This window comes from Peromyscus maniculatus, chromosome 19 (assembly GCF_049852395.1).
Source record: "Peromyscus maniculatus bairdii isolate BWxNUB_F1_BW_parent chromosome 19, HU_Pman_BW_mat_3.1, whole genome shotgun sequence".
NCBI lineage: Eukaryota > Metazoa > Chordata > Mammalia > Rodentia > Cricetidae > Peromyscus > Peromyscus maniculatus.
The window spans coordinates 13,985,676-14,001,657 of record NC_134870.1 but is presented as its reverse complement, the minus strand read 5'-3'; the positions used below and the strand labels follow the sequence as shown (position 1 = coordinate 14,001,657).

Genomic DNA, 15,982 nt, shown 5'->3' with positions numbered 1-15,982 from the left:
GAGCATTGGATCCTCTGGAACTGGAGTCAAGGGTGTTGTGAACCACTGTGTGGGTGCCAGAAACCGAACACGGGTCCTCTGCAAGGGCAGCAAGTACCCACTGAGCCACAACTCTAGCCCCCAGTTGCTGTTTTTTTCTTTTGTGAGGTGGGGTCTTGCTGTGTAGCCCATGTTGGCTTGGAGGTCGCTATATAGACCAGGTTGCCGTCAATCTTGTGATCCTCTTGCCTTTGTCTCCTCAATGTTGAGATTATAGGCAAGTACTACCACATCTGGCTACTTCCAAAGTGTGCAACCTTTTTCATGTATACCAATCAGTCCCCAAATCATAACTCATTGCTCCGGTTCCCCCTGGCTGCTTTTTGATTGTTTTTCCTCCTTTATGATGTTCCTGTGGGAACATGCCTGGGCTCTGGCTCGTGGATACAAACCTCTGTCTTAGTGTTATTTCACCTTTCCCCATCATTTTCCCTCTCACTCACCCTGCCCCACCTGCGAGAAGTCCTTTCAGACACTTGTCCTCTGCCATTTCCCCTGCACCCCCAGGACACGGTGCTAAGGGATACAGTTTTGTCTGTTAGGGATGGGTTTTCATTCCCACAGAGAACACATGCTCAAATCCCACTGGACACTTCTGCGCCGTGACCATCTCCTATGAGCCTGGTGCTGCATGAAGAAGTAGGTAGGGGCCAGGCGGTGGTGGCGCACACCTTTAATCCCAGCACTCAGGATTGGCAGAGGCAGGTGGATCTCTGTGAGTTCGAGGCCAGCCTGGGCTACAGAGTGAGTTCCAGGAAAGGTGCAAAGCTACACAGAGAAACCCTATCTCAGAAGAAAAAAAGAAAAAAAAAGAAGTAGGTAGGGATATAAGTATGAGTGAGGTATGACTTCCTACACTTTAGGATACTTCCATTATAGCTCTATGAAATAAGGAGGAGTTAATGGATTTTACTCTTTAGGTAGAGAAACCAGGGCACAGAGAGGTAGCAGCTGGCGTGGATGCAGCTGGGCAGGTTTTCTGACACCTAACCACACATTTCCTGCAAATTCATCCTGACCCTGTCAATCTCTTCCTTTTCTTATGTTACACTTCCTTTGTACGTTATAATTTAAAACTCAGGTTTATATGTGATAGCAGTGACAGAACACAAACTTCTCAGCTTTGAAGTTTTTATACGAGGTTCCTTTTCTTAATTGTATTTTTATTAAGCAGTCACTGAGCACCCACGAGTCAGCGCCACCCACGAACAGCGAGGCTGCAGCAGGGTGCTGCGTTAGCACACTGGCCAGTTTCCTTTCCCAACCCCAGGAGGGGCATGCTGCTCCACGCCTTACAGATGCACGGGCTGAGGAGGTGGCACGTTTGTCAGCCTGGGCAGCTGGAGGTTTGGCTATCGCCATGCACATCTGTCATACGCCAGGTGCTGTGCTACATGAAGATCTGCCCAGTGCCAGCAGCAGACTTACAGACTGGTTAGGTGACAAATTCATAAATGAATAGTCATAATCTGGGGCTGTGAACGCGCTGCTAATGACAGGGAGAGCAGACGCATGGGAGGGAAAGATTTATCACGGCTATTGTCCTGACTAGTGTGCAGAGGGCGAGCCGTTTGTGTTTTTCACTCTGAAAGTGAGCATCTTGCTTCTCAATCTCGGCTAAGGCAGTGTTTTTCAGACTTTGTGATTCACTTGGCAATCTCATTAAAAGACATGTTTTTGAAAAAAAAAAATGCAGATTGTGACTCAGTAAGAATGGGTGGGTGTGGGAGGCTAGTGTCCCCCCTCCCCCTTTAAAAGCTTCCAGGTGACTCTAATGCTGATAGTCTGAGGACTACCCCTTGAACTGCAAGGCACATGACCTCTCCCAAGACTCTTTCCAAAACCTGTTACTATGGCAACCTAACATATTCAGCCAGATGGCCCATTCACTCAGCTGATCCGGATGCAAATGCATCCATTCACAGCTGAACCTTGCAGTGGGGGGGTGGGGGGAGGTGGAATGTCCATCCTTGGGGCATCTCGTCTCCTGTCACTTTCCTTGTCCTTGTACACCTCTAATCCTTCAGGTTAATGGGTTTGTCCGGTGTCTCAGGTCCTTAGGAACAGTCCTCTTCTGTCTAAGGTGATATGGACTCAATTAGTTACTCAATTACTGCAAATGCACTGAGACCGATGATAATAAACTTTTACGATTTGCCTTCTGCTGACCAGAATAGAGAGCTCTGGATCTCATTCTATGAGTACTTTCAGTAAAGTAACTGTTATTTTTCTTGGAGGCCCAGAGGCTGACATGGGTATCTCCTTCAATGTTTCATCTCATTTATTTATTCTTAACACAAGGTTTATTACTGAACTAATTTATCTACCCTGGCTAGCCAATAAGCTCCAGATCCTACACCCCCTTCCCAGTGCTAGGCTTAAAGGTATGTGAGGGTTTTTTGTGTTGTTGTTGTTTGTTTGTTTGTTTGTTTGTTTGTTTGAGACAGGGTTTTACTGTGTAGCCTTGGCTATCCTGGAACTTGCTCTGTAGACCAGGCTGGCCTTGAACTCACAGAGATCTGCCTGCCTCTGCCTGCCAAGTGCTGGGATTAAAGGCTTGTGCCACCACCTGGCCATATATATGTGTGTGTGTGTGTGTGTGTGTGTGTGTGTGTGTGTGTGTGTATATATATATATATATATATATATATATATATATATATATATTAAATAAGGATGTGGAGGATCCAAACTCTGGTCCTAATGCTTGTGAGGCAAGCACTTGCAACTGAGTCATTTCTTTTATTTTTATTTGTGCAGACAATGGCCTTTCTAAACCACCACACAATTATGCAGTGTGTTTGAGAGATGGGAACATGGTGAGGTGACTTGCTGATCTGTCAGAAGCAAACAACGAACTAAAACCTAAAACCTTCGCGTTGTACTGAGGTTGTCCACAGAGCTGCCCTGAGATGATATGCTAGGGCCGCCACTCTTCCCCACAGCCTCTGTTTCCAAATGCCTTCTGAGATGGCCTGTGCTTTCAACCACATTCCCCAACAGCTAATCTTGCCCTCTCTTGATGCGCTGGGAATTTGAAACACAGAAGTGTCTATGAATTCCAGAATGTCAAGGGGCCCCTGTCTCTGGTGGACTGTGACCCCAAACTGTATTTATCGCCTCAGCTTTAAACTGTTATGCCTCTTTCTGAGAGACACATGGTCTTTGGAGGTTGGGCCACTGCTATAGTTCAGTATCTTCGTGGGTTAACAGAACTTCTGAGGAACGCCTTGGGATTTGTAACACCTGTCTGACAGAAGCATCAGAACAGCAGTCAAGATCCCTGGGCACAACATTTTCCCAATGATGTGACTTTGGGCATGCCATTTAAGCTCTGGGCTCTTGTGTTTATGGTTTTATATAAAGTGTGTCTACATAAAGATCGCTACACTGCTGTATATAAAAATTCCTTAGCAACCATAAATGGCTACATAAGTGGAAAAGACAACTTTATGGTCATTATTAAACACTTGACATGCTGGGGTGATAACTCAGTTGGTACAGTACTTGCTGCAGGAACAGGAAGACCTGAGGTCCATCTGCAGAACCCACATAAAAAGCTGGGTGTGCTACTGCACGCCTGTAATCCCAGCACCGAAGGAGTAGAGACAGTCATATCCCCAAGGCTTGCTGGCCACCTGGCCTAGCGTCTAGGCCATCAAGAGAGACCTTGTTTCAAACAAACAAACAAACAAACAAACAAACAAACAAGGTGGATGTCTCTGGAGGAAGGACAGTTGAGATTGTCTTCGGGCCTTCATATAAACTCATATCATAAATGCACCTATACACCTGTGTAGTCGTCCCCCGTCCGTCCCGTCCCGTCCCCCCCCCCACCCGCCAGCCCGCCCCTGAGCACTGGATCAGAATGCTGCAGTCAGAAGTGATAAACAGAATCAACTCCAGGAAATCCCAATAATTAGAACAGATTAAGAGAATTCCTTTAAAATTGTTTCCTTTGGGAGACACTGAACCCAGAATTCTCTGCATGCTAGGGGTTCTAAGTTATTTCTCTGACTCCAGAACAGCCTATCTTAAGAGATCTTAAGATATAGCTTAACAGAAGGGACCCTAATAAATCCCTGGAGCAGGACCCTTACTGGCTTTTTTTAATGTGCCTGGGAGCTAGGGGGTATCTAAGATGGTTTATCAAACACCTACAAAAGCAAGATATGAACTGAAAATGCAAAAAATGTGGCAACTTCCAAGTGATTATAGAAGAAATATTTTCCATGACTGTTTTTATCTGGAGGAAAAGGAGGACACAGGAGATGATCACCCAAGTTGCCTGCAGCTCCCCAGCACTTCCATTTTACCATGAACAATACAGGCTTATGATCCGGAGAGCTGTGCACTGACCCCGAGATTCTCTGCTGAATACCGTGATGATGCTGGTCACCCAGGACAGGTGCAACACAACCGGCTCTGATTGTGCCCAGCAGAAGTAGAAAAATGTCCTGGGCAGTTGTCAGAGTGCAGCAACACTATGGCCCCGGGAAGGGAAGGATCATTTGTCATATGTCCCTGCTGAGCTCCTCTAGACTAACTTTCAGGTCTCTGGACCACAGAAAAGGCAACCATTTATCCCCCTGGTCACAATTATTGATGCGGGACTTGTATATACTGAGGCCAAATCAATCCCAGCTTTCCTTTTTATTAGGCCAAAGGAAATGCTTCATCAAGCTTGGTTTACTCCTGTGTTTAAAGCTTCTTCTTGTCCTTACATGCTCTGGTGCCTTAAGTAGGTGACATGTCAGTGTCTGGGAACTGAGCAGTAACCATGAGACCATGAGATGCAACCTCTCTGGCCTTCTCTGTATACGAAGGGAATACAGCACAATGCTAGACCTGGTCACTAGTTCTGATTTTCCTTATCTTCCCACACCTTCAGCAAGATAATGTAGATGGTGTCTTTATTTCTAGGCCCAGCTGATTGATGAAGGAGGACCTGATAGTAACCATTCATGGGGAACCATTGCACAGGCAGGAATGTGGGAAGAGCTGGGAGGCTTCAAAGAAGATGTTCTGCTTTATTGTTGATTAATTGTTTGTTTGTTTTATAGCAGAGTCCACTTTGTAAACCATACTGGCCTGGAATTCACTATGTTGTTCAGACTGACTTGGAACCCACAATATTCCTTCAACCTCTCCTTCAAGCTGGGGTTACAGGTGTATGCCACCACATCTGGCTGTGAGTGGGTGATTTTAATATCAGTGTATATGCTCTGCCAGAAGTCACAGTACTTTATGGTTTTGAGGAGCTGGCATGGCAGCCTATATATATTACATTACTGCTACTGCTGCCTATTCCAATATAAGAAAATAATTCAGCATGCTAGCAGATTATTAAAGCTGCATGTTTTCCTCGTGCTTAGAAAATAAATCCTGGATCCTTCAAAGGAAAGAATACATTACCCGTTATATTTTATTATAAAAATGAATCACTAACCACCCTGTAGAGCACCGAGATGTTCTGTGGACAGAGGACAGGCAAAGGCATGATGCTCCCATTTCCTGGTAAGACCGGTGCCCACAAAGGTCTGGAGTTGCGCTTTATGCACAGCAGAAACAAGAACCATACCTTCAAACTGCCTTACAGTGACTAAGAAAAACAGAATAGTTATACCTTCAAACAGCCTTACAGTGACTAAGAAAAGCAGAGAGAATAGTTAGTTATACCTTCAAACAGCCTTACAGTGACTAAGGAAAATGGAAAGAATGGTCTTGTCTGACTTGAGTAAGTTTTTAACCAGGATCCTTGTTTAGAGCTACGTTTTGAACAAAGAGGGGGTTAGGGATGGCCATTTTTGACCCTGACCCCTGTTATCTTTAGGACATTCTAGTAGATGATCCTTTGGCCCCTTTGGTAATCATTTCTCTAATTTTCCCTCTCTTCAGCATTGGCTGTTTTAATTTTTAAAATATCTAGTACTTCTGCTTTGATCAACAAACATAATTTTCAGAGAATGAAGGTACAAAGTCTCTCAGGCAAAGGCAGAGTAACAACAGCTTAGAGACAAAACCCAATGTTATTAGGTTTAAAAAGAAACCTTAAAAAATTGAAACATCCACAGAGCTTTAAGATTCCAACAGCAAACTCTAAAACAACACCATCTCCCACAAAGTGGTCAGTTAAGAATTTCTTTCCCTTGGGATGGGCACTTAACCCCATGGGAAAGTATTCAGGTGAGCTCAGCTTGATGTTTCTGGGCATAGAACACAATCATTGTTCTACCCAAGCTGCTGGCACACCTGCATCTGATTGCCCAACATGGCACACTTGAAAGGTGGCAAGATGACTCTTCTCAACTCCACCCAAGGTCCGAGGCCCGAGCAAATTACCCTGAAGAGTATCACCACACACACTGAGAAGACATAGTTGAGGACACAAAGAAAACCAAATGCACTCTTTCCCAAAGGTGGTCAAGATGGACTCAGATGGACAAATGGGCAGCAGCTGGTGTCCATGGTGATGGACACGGACAGCAATAGACTCCAGGAAGGAAAAAAATGGCCACAGATCCTCGAATATAATTATACTCCGGTTAGTCTGTGCAGCTGATTGTGAGTGAAGTTGCTAAGTAGTACCAGGAGGCCCGGGTTCCTTTCAAATAAGATAGACAATAGCTCTATCCAGCAGATGGTTCTTGTTTGGGGCACAACTTGATTCCGAAGCCCTAAGTGGCCCCTCACTACTCAAAACAGGGGCCAAGGGCTGATTCCCCCCCTGGCTCTTTCAAATTGTCTGTCCCTAAATCCACAGAACACTCATTCTACAGCTAAAAACCAAGTTATGTAGTGATCTTTTGTTGTTTAGTATTTTTTTTTGCAAAGTTTACGCTTGTGTGTAAGGGTGCCTGTGTGAGTTTGTGTACCACACATGTAACAAGTGTCTGTAGAGGCTGGAATAAAGCACTGGATCTCCTGGAACTGGAGTTACAGGCGGTTGTGAGCCTGGGAATCTACTGTGGCCCCTCTGCAAGAACAGCAAGTACTCTTAACTGCTGGGCCATTTCTCCAGCCCTGTTGGTTAGAATAATTAATATCTGTTTAGAAACATCAGTGTAAAAGTACTTTTGACAGCCTAGGATGAAGGAGAGGAATCCCCAGGGCGAGGCTCTTTGTCGCAGATGAGAGGCAGAATATGGGAAGAAAGTCACAGCCTGAGATTTTAAAGATATAAAATGTGTAGGGTTTTTGTTTTTTTGTTTTTTCTGAGACAGGGTTTCTCTGTGTATCCCTGGCTGTCCTGGAACTTGCTCTGTAGACTGGGCTGGTCTTGAACTCAGAGATCTGCCGGTCTCTGCTTCCTGAGTGCTGGGGTTAAAGGTGTGCGCCACCACTGCCTGGTTTATGTGTAGGTTTTTTTTTTTAAATAGGGGGAAAGATGCGTATTATGAGTCAAGAAGAAAACAGCCTTGCATCTCTCAGGCATTTACTATGCATCTTTTCCAGCCTCTAGATTCTAGAGTCCAGAAAGTGTTCCTTACCTCCTGTTGGACCACCTGTGTGTGTACATCCCTCCCAAACTTGCCAACTGAAAACATGCCCATCAGCCTAAAATCTGATTCCTCAGAAGTACTGTGACTTAGCAGGCATTGATATTTTAGGTAGAAGGAATATTGTTCCACCAATGGACTTTGAACTCTCGCGTGCCAAACCCCGAGGATGTGCCAGAGTGATGGTGCTGGAGAGACTATCAGGACCTTCAAAGGATCATGAAAGGCATCACAATACAGGCCCTACACTGTTGGGATGGGTGGGTCTGGGTCAGTGTGTGGGGGCACTGATTAGGGCCTAGAAAGTGCTTCTCAGAGCCCAGTTCCATGGAGGTTAGCATCTAATGGACCCCTGGGGATCTTCCTGAAAGGCAGATTCTCAGTTACTTCAGGAGGGCCAGTGGGTAAAGCTGCTTTGAAGTCAGTGATTTGTCCAGCATTACTGTCAGCAATCCTAGAAGGGGTAAATGATTTATGAGTTTGAGTTTTGTTTTTAGAAATCACTTGCCTCATTCAGTCACCCCCAATTTTACAATAACACTTGGTTGAACTTGACGAAGACAGGGACGCTGTTTCCTAAATGGCAGGTGGACAGATCTGGACGGAATAAAGCGGACTCCAGCTATCCATATGGTGCCTCTATTTGAAGTGAAACTCATTTGCAAATTCTTCATCTGTGGCAGTGACAAGCCATCCAACTGAGGAAGTCCCCTGACTGAAGGGAGTCTTATGTCAGGAGGCACATTAAGACGTCAAGACAAGTTCCTATCAATGCAGTTACTCTTTCCAATATGCCTTCTAGAATCCTAATCAGTAGTAATTGGCCCAGCCCTATTAGAGGGACTCATATGAATTCCTGGATCATTATCTATTTTTGAAAAGTCTAAAGCAATTATACACGGCATGATGAAACAACGTAATGTCAGCCTCAGCAGAGTTAGGAACATTATGTAGACAGTGTTTTCTACATTTATTGTTGACTTCAGAAAAGTAGTATCATTTCCCCAAGCTTCCCCCACCACACTTGAAGCATATAAAGTAATAATGAAAATTGTTCATAGCTGAATAAAATCTCAAAATTGTGCCTTCACATGCTGAAACAATAAGTACACACATATCACAGAAAACAAGGTATGGTGGTGCATGCCAGGAATCTCAGCATTGGGAGACAGAGGCCAGACAGTTTTTTCTGCAAATTTGCAGACAGTTTTTTCTGTCGAGCAAATTCTAGGTCAGCCAAGACTACACAGTGAGAAAGGGAAGTCCCAGTACTAAAGGGCTAAATCATGAGATCACCAGCAGACATGTTTTTACATTTTTCTAGAACTCTAGGAACAACGTCAGGTTAAAATTGTTGGGCTTATTTAGGGTTAGAACTTCTGTGTTTTAACTGTATTAATAGGGTCTATGTTATTCAAGAATATGCCATTCTTACAAAAGTAAATATATGCACAAGAAAATATAAAAACAAACTATCTTCTGTCCTTAGTGATCATCTGACCTAGGTTTATGCAAGGATTTGTGTGAACAAGCGCTCATTTAGATTGGAGTAAACTGAGATGGAGTAAACTAGATGTCTGACTGCAAATTTTTTTCTGTTAACATTCAGCAAATGTTCTAGACTTTGGGGACGACACATACAACTCTCCCACTGCGGCAGGGCTGTACAAAAAGTCACTGGAAACATGTAAACAAACAGGTATGAGACAGTCCAATGAAACTTTATTTTGGACCCAAAATTTTAAGTTTTACAGTATTTTCAAAGGCCTCTAAATACTTTTCTTTAGAGGCCTTTCAATTATGAAAAGCTATAAAGATTGCTCTTATAAAAACAGATGGTGGGCCATAGTCTGTGTATCCCTGAATTACATGAAGCTATAAAGATTGCTCTTATAGAAACAGATGGGGGGCCATAGTCTGTGCAGCCTGAATTATATGAAGCCATGAATTTAAGTTCACTTCAATCTCCATGCCAGGGCATAGAGTTGGCCAGCAGGAATTACGTGATTTTTTTCTTTTTAGAAAATTGAATTTATGCTTTGAGAATTTCACAGTATATTTTTATCATATTTATTCCCATCTCCTCCCAGATTCCCCATTCCCTATCCATTCAACTCCTTGTTATCTTTCTCTCTTAAAACAAAACAAAACAAAACAAAACAAAAAACAAAACAAAAAAAAAAACAACAGACAAAAAACAAACAAACAAAACCCCAGCAGGGTGGTGGTGGTGGTGGTGGTGCATGTATTTAATCCTAGCACTCAGTCGGGGGGGGGGGGGGGGAAATCTCTGAGTTCAAGGCCAGCCTGGTCTACAGAGTGGGTCCTAGGACAGCCAGGGCTACAAAGAGAAACCCTATTTCAAAAAAAACAAAAACAAAAAAGAAGAAGAAGAAGAAGGAGAAGAAGAAGAAGAAGAAGAAGAAGAAGAAGAAGAAGAAGAAGAAGAAGAAGAAGAAGAAGAAGAAGAAGAAGAAGAAGAGGAAAAGAAAGAAAAGAACAAAAGCAGCAGCAGGAGAGAGAGAGAGAGAGAGAGAGAGAGAGAGAGAGAGAGAGAGAGAGAGAGAGAGAGAGAGAAAAGTGACTAAAAGCAGGATGGAGTTCATTTTGTGTTGGCCAAACTACTCCTGAGCATGAAGACTGCCCTGGAATATGGTTGATATACCCAGTGTCACTTGAAGAAAATTGATTTATTCCTCTCCCAGCAATGATCATTTTCAAGTAGCTTTTTAGCTAGGGGTCAGATTTTGTACCTGCTTCCTCTCCTTTGTGCTGGGATTTTTGTCTGGCTTCAGTCTGAGCAGGTCTTGAGTGTGCTGTCAATCTCTGTGAGTTCATATGTGTGTCTGCACATCTGGAAAATGCTGTTTAATAGTCCACCACCTCTGGCTCTTATAATCTTTCCACCCTATCTTCTGCATAGATACCTAAGCATTGCAGCCCCTCAATTTCTTATAGCTCCCCAAAAGATGGTCAAAATTTCAGAAAATAAGAATGGATTTTCAGCCTTTGGAAGATCCTATAAGCCTTTACTCGCTTGAGGGGTAGTACCTGTCAAAAAAAACTGAAATTCCTACTTTAAAAGATGTTGAAAAAACTTGTTCTTATGTATATATACTGCCCCTTGACCCCAGGTCCTTGAATATGCTAAACAGTGTTCTACCACTAAGCTACATTCATGTTCTATTTTAAGAAGGTCAGTAGGCCGATGAGAATAAAAGCAGGTTAACTAATTCTGAACCTGCGCCTTGATTAAGGAATTCCTTAAGGCACTCACAGTTGGACATGCTCTTTCCCTAGGAGAGTGAACTTGTGAAATGGCTCTTTGATCCACGAGTGTGATTCCAATGTTGTAGCAATCATTAGTTATGCTCAAAGCACATTGTTACTCCCAGGAAGCTTACAGAACACATCAGCTGTCACTGTATAGCCATTCAATTTGGCTCCCACATATCCAGAATACATATCTTGGAAATCAGTGAAGCTGTACGTACTTAGGAGGCGTTGTTTCCCAGTGATCGCCTCACCTTCTGATAGCCTTGAGAACAAATGAGCAGCGTTTCTATGACAGGGCCCTGTGACCGCACTAGAGGGCCTGTAGTCATTAAGAGAAAACACAGTCCCCAGCAGCGAGCGTACACACAGGTGCTGTCACTCGGGTTCGAGCGAAAGGCAACACCTGACTGTACCGAGTGCCTGCTCGGTGCCAGGTGATGCTGCTCCCCCGAAAGAGAGTGAGAAGGAAATGGGGAAGGAAGGGGAGCATCTGGCCCATGGCATGAGTGACGGTGACATGAGGGGCACCAGGAGGGGGACAGTATGGAAATGAGAGTGACAGCAACAAAAAAGAGGGGAAGTAAGAACATTTTGATGAAATATCTGAGCGCCATCCTTTGGGTACCAGTTCTTATTTCTTTATAGACAGGCCCTTCCTCTAAAGCCTAGGCTTGTCTCAAACTCCACGGCAATCCTCCTGCCTCACTCAGCCTTCAGAGTGCTGGGATTTACAGCTGTGAGCCTGGCTTGTGATTATTCTTGCCAACTTTAAAAAAAAATAGCATATAGGTTTTTTTTTTTTAAATTAAAGTTAGCTTGCAAAATAATGGGTTTCATTATGGCATTTTCATACATAACTCTTTTCTTTTGATCTTCAATCCCATCCCTTCCTTACCCTCCTGTAGCATCCTCCACACTCCCCAGAAAGCTCTCATTTTCATGTCCCATGCAATCCATCGTACTTTTCCCTTCCCCTCGTGAGATATTTTCTTTCTCTCTCACGGTCACCGTTCTAGCTTCATGCCCCTCTCCCCCATATACATACACATATAAAAATTAAAGTCTAGGATTTGTATATGAGAGAAAAATGTAGAACTTGTCTTTTTTGACTTTCTGAGTCTGATTTCTTTAAGTTAAACACCTGCGAGCTCAGGATGCATGTGCCTAGCACATGAGACTCTAGGTTCAATCCCCAGTACGCATAGGTACACTTGAGCAGTACACACACACACACACACACACACACACACACACACACACACACACACACAGGGTTGGTCAATAGCAAACAGAATTTCATATGAAATGTTAGGTACAGCTATTTCTTTTTAAACAGTTCATTGAGTTCAGCCCTGAATGCATCAAATAGTGTATGGCCTTTTTTTTGGGGGGGGGGGTTTCGAGACAGGGTTTCTCTGTAGCTTTGGAGCCTGTCCTGGACTAGCTCTATAGACCAGGCTAGCCTTGAACTCACAGAGATCCACCTGCCTCTGCCTCCCGAGTGCTGGGATTACAGGCGTGCGCCACCACCGCCCGGCCGTGTATGGCCTTTAAAAAATAAAAAATGTACATACTGCAATTTCTTCCTCCTCCTCCTCCTCCTCCTCCTCCTCCTCCTCCTCCTCCTCCTCCTCCTTCTTCTCTCTCTCTCTCTTTCTTTTTTTTTGTTTGTTTTTCGAGACAGGGTTTCTCTGTGTAGCCTTTAGCTGTCCTAGAACTTGTTCTGTAGGCTGGCCTCAAACTCAGAGATCCTCCTGCCTCTGTCTCCAGAGTGCTGGGATTAAAGGCCTGAATCACCGCTGCTCGGCGCTCCTCCTCTCTATTTCTTATAACTGAGATAACGCAAGCCACTTTACACTTTCCCAGAAGCCTTTTAAAATATGCCTTTTCCACAAGCTGTCTAGTTGGCATCGGTTTCCCTGCTGACAGCAGCTAGGATTATTCAAGGCAGGTAGGGATGGACGTAGAAGAGGGAGAGGCTCTGGCAAGCAAACATCCTGATCAGATATTAAGATGTTCTTTCAAAGGAGTGGTGTGTGTGCGTGTCAATAACGACAAGCCATAATTACTTCCTATTCACAGGGCGGGCACTGGAGCACAGCCTGCTGACTCACCCGGCTGCTCACGGTTTATTTCTGATGGGTTTCCCTGCTGCCTGCTTACACGCGTGCGTCATGGCCAGAATGAAAGTTTCTCTCCGTCTCCCTTAACAACAGTGCACACACTAGGCATGGACAGTGAACTTCCAAATATCCAGCAATAACCAGACCCCAGGCAGGGAAGGGGAAAATATTGTGGGGAGATGTCACAACCTGCCAGGCCTCCAGATGACAGTCATCTGCCATACGGTGTGAGTCACTGACACCCCAGTTTCAGTGTCCTCTCTCTTTCTCTCTCACCCACTCAAGTAGTTAAAGGGGCATCTTGTAACACAACCATGTTGCTGTTACCAAAGTGGTTCTCGACCAGCTATGCAGTGGAATCACCTGGAAGTTTTGTTTAATACCAATAATGCTGAGATCTCGCCCCACCCCGCCAACAATCTGACTTAAATGGTTTAGGATGGGATGTAGCTACCAGGAATCCCTAAATCTCCCTCCACAGGTGATTCCACGACGAAGCCAAGTTTGGAAATCAGAGCTCGCGCCGCAAAGGGAGCTTTCCAAAGACCACCCTATTTCAGAGATCAATGGCACAAGACACTTTCCCAGCTGATGTGTTAGCTTGGGAGACAAAAGTGACAGCAAAGCCCGGTGTTAACAAGAGGGACGCTGGCTGGGCGAGCACTTCCCCACCGCCGCCACCACTTTGCCTGGTATCCAAGAGAAGCACCCCGCATTACCTTTCTGATTACCCTTTGCTCTCTGATCTGTTTCATCCTAGCGTCCGGTTCCGCCAAGTGGCACCCCCGAGGTCCTCTCAGATTAGAAGCAGGTCCTGCTCAGACTTCATTCAAGACTGGACTTCTCTTGTACCTAAGCCAGGGCAGTGCCTCCGCCTTGCACCGCGGCCCCGGGGCAGATACTTATGCTAATCAAGAAAGTTCTTGCGACTCCTCTACTCCCTGTGCGCAGGCACGCGCGGGCGTGGGTATTTACTTAACCCTTGATTTTTGCATGGACCCCTGCCCTCTGTGGTGCTTTTGGCAGTCATCTTGTGGGTCTGGATCACTTTATTTAATTTTTCCAGAAAAGGATTGGACATGAGGAAGTAGTGAATACCTGCTGGGAGTTAGGGGGTGTAAAGAGGGACTGCAGGGGTGTCTGGAGCTGAGGTGGAGGGACAGTTAATGTTAGGAATATTAATTATTCAGCGCGCCACTGGCCCAACGAGGACCAGCAGAAGGGGACTGGAGGTTAAGACAAAGGCTCCTGGTCCAATGGCCGCAGCTCCATTCCTCCCAGGCGGCAGCTGCGCCTCTGACACTGGCTTGGCAAAGTGACTCAAAGTGACCAGACCCTCTTGCTCTTTCTGGTTGGAAGTCCTCTTTGCCTAAGGCTCAGATTTAGAGAGGAGGGTCTTTTTTTTTAATCCGCCCCGCTTTCTGAGCCTTTGTGGCCTCACTTTTGGTTCCGGCGCAGCACTTAGTAGGGTAGACTGAAGAATGCCCCTCCAAATCAGAGTGGTGGTCTTCGAGTAGCCCTCTCTCTCTGCGGGTGCTCCCTGCCGAACCCCTCAGGACCAGACTAGCAATCCACTTTCCTTGCCACACACCGGGTCCCCCAAGTCCCGGATCCAGGAGAGATCGGTCCCAGCCGCGTGACCAGTGTCCCCAGACAGGACGCACCGGGGGCGGCAGCAGAGCTTGGGGATCCGGGGATGCACTCCAGACTGTGGGCGCGCGCGCGGCACACTTCTTGGTTTGCTCCAAAGTGCGCAGCTTCTAGGAGCTCCGGGGGCTCTCAGCCCCCGCGTCCCGGTCCTCCAGCAGGAGGGGCCGAGCTCCGAGGGCGCGCACCCACAAGTCCCCCTCTCCTAGGTGGCCTCAGTCTTCACTCTCCGGCCAGTGCACTTTGTGTCTGCCAGCGTGGCAGCTCTGACTCCCTTCCTCTTCTTGGGGTCTACTGCTCTAGCCCCCCACCCACCCAAAGAGAGGGGCGACCCGTAAGAGCGCGGCTGCGTGCACACCCCTGGCTGGATAACTTCTTGATGGGCTCGGAGACCCCGGGATCCGCTTGCTCCGCGATCTGCAGTCAGCAGACCCGGGCGGGGGTGGGGGAGGCGCGGCCAACGCGGGGCCTGGGAGGGACCCACCCAGGGCAAAGGGTGTCGGGGTGCGCCAGGGCTGTACAGCTTTGAACGTACTTGACTCACCTGCTCCGGCGTTGTCGCCTCCTTCCTCTGCTGACAGCTGGGGGCTTTGTTTTCTCCACCCCCTCAGCCGGCCACGCTCCGCCTCCACAGGCTCACGTGACTCGCCGTCTGCCACCATCGGCGTCCACTCCGGAGAGCCCCCCACCCCCGGGCGTCCGCCTCTTCTCCGGGTGCGGGGTGCAGGTGGAGACCCCAGCTGTGGAGGGGACCCCCAGGTTCGAGGTGATTCTCAGGGGAACTCTGGGTCAGACCGGCTGAACTGGTGACCGAGGGAAAAGGGGGCGGGGGAAGAAAGGGAGAGAGCGGATGGCTGCCGCCAGCGGAGCAGGAGGGCGAAGCTTGCCGAAAGGATCCAAAGGCGAAGTCCCACCCTGAATGAAGTACCTGCGCCTAGGATCTCCACTCACTCCTAGGGCCTGCTGGATAATGAGGGGGCATACTTATTGCTTCATGAATATTAATTAAAAGAAGCACCTCTTTGCCCGATGGCGCGATTAATGATTTAGTAACTATGCTGCATTGAGGTTCCAAATCTACCTTTCGATTCTGTTGATGTTTGGGTTCAAGCTGGAAAATAGGTTCCGGACTCGGGAAACTCACTCCGGAAGACGATTTGATGTGGGCACTTGCCCATCTGGAACAGCAGCTTCTTTTTTTTTTTTTTTTTTTTTTTTTTTTTAATGAAATGAACTAAGAAAATGTTCGGGCCTCAAGACCAGGCTCAGTATCTGCTGCTCTTGGAAGTGGTCCCGACCACTGCTGTTCACAATACTCTCCAGTGTCTGAATCCGAAACAGATTGTTGTGGGACTCCTTCCTTTGGTCCCCAGAGAGAAGGGTCAGCCTCATCCTGAG

General features: G+C 46.3%; 1 protein-coding gene across 3 annotated transcripts in view; it reads right to left on the bottom strand.

Annotated features, from left to right (window-relative positions):
* Positions 1 to 15,370, bottom strand: part of Mapre2 (microtubule associated protein RP/EB family member 2) — a 150,458-nt gene extending 135,088 nt beyond the window's left edge. The window contains exon 1 of one of the 3 annotated variants that reach the window (XM_006980114.4): positions 15,129 to 15,370. Coding sequence is in view for 1 of the 3 variants with exons in the window: in XM_076554832.1 (XP_076410947.1) it covers positions 13,657 to 13,692 (36 nt within the window). In the remaining 2 variants the exon portion in view is untranslated. Of the gene's footprint in view, positions 1 to 13,656; positions 13,816 to 15,119 lie in introns of those variants that run through there. The other 2 variants (XM_076554833.1, XM_076554832.1) reach the window with 2 other exon arrangements.
* Between the last annotated feature and the right edge of the window lie 612 nt (positions 15,371 to 15,982).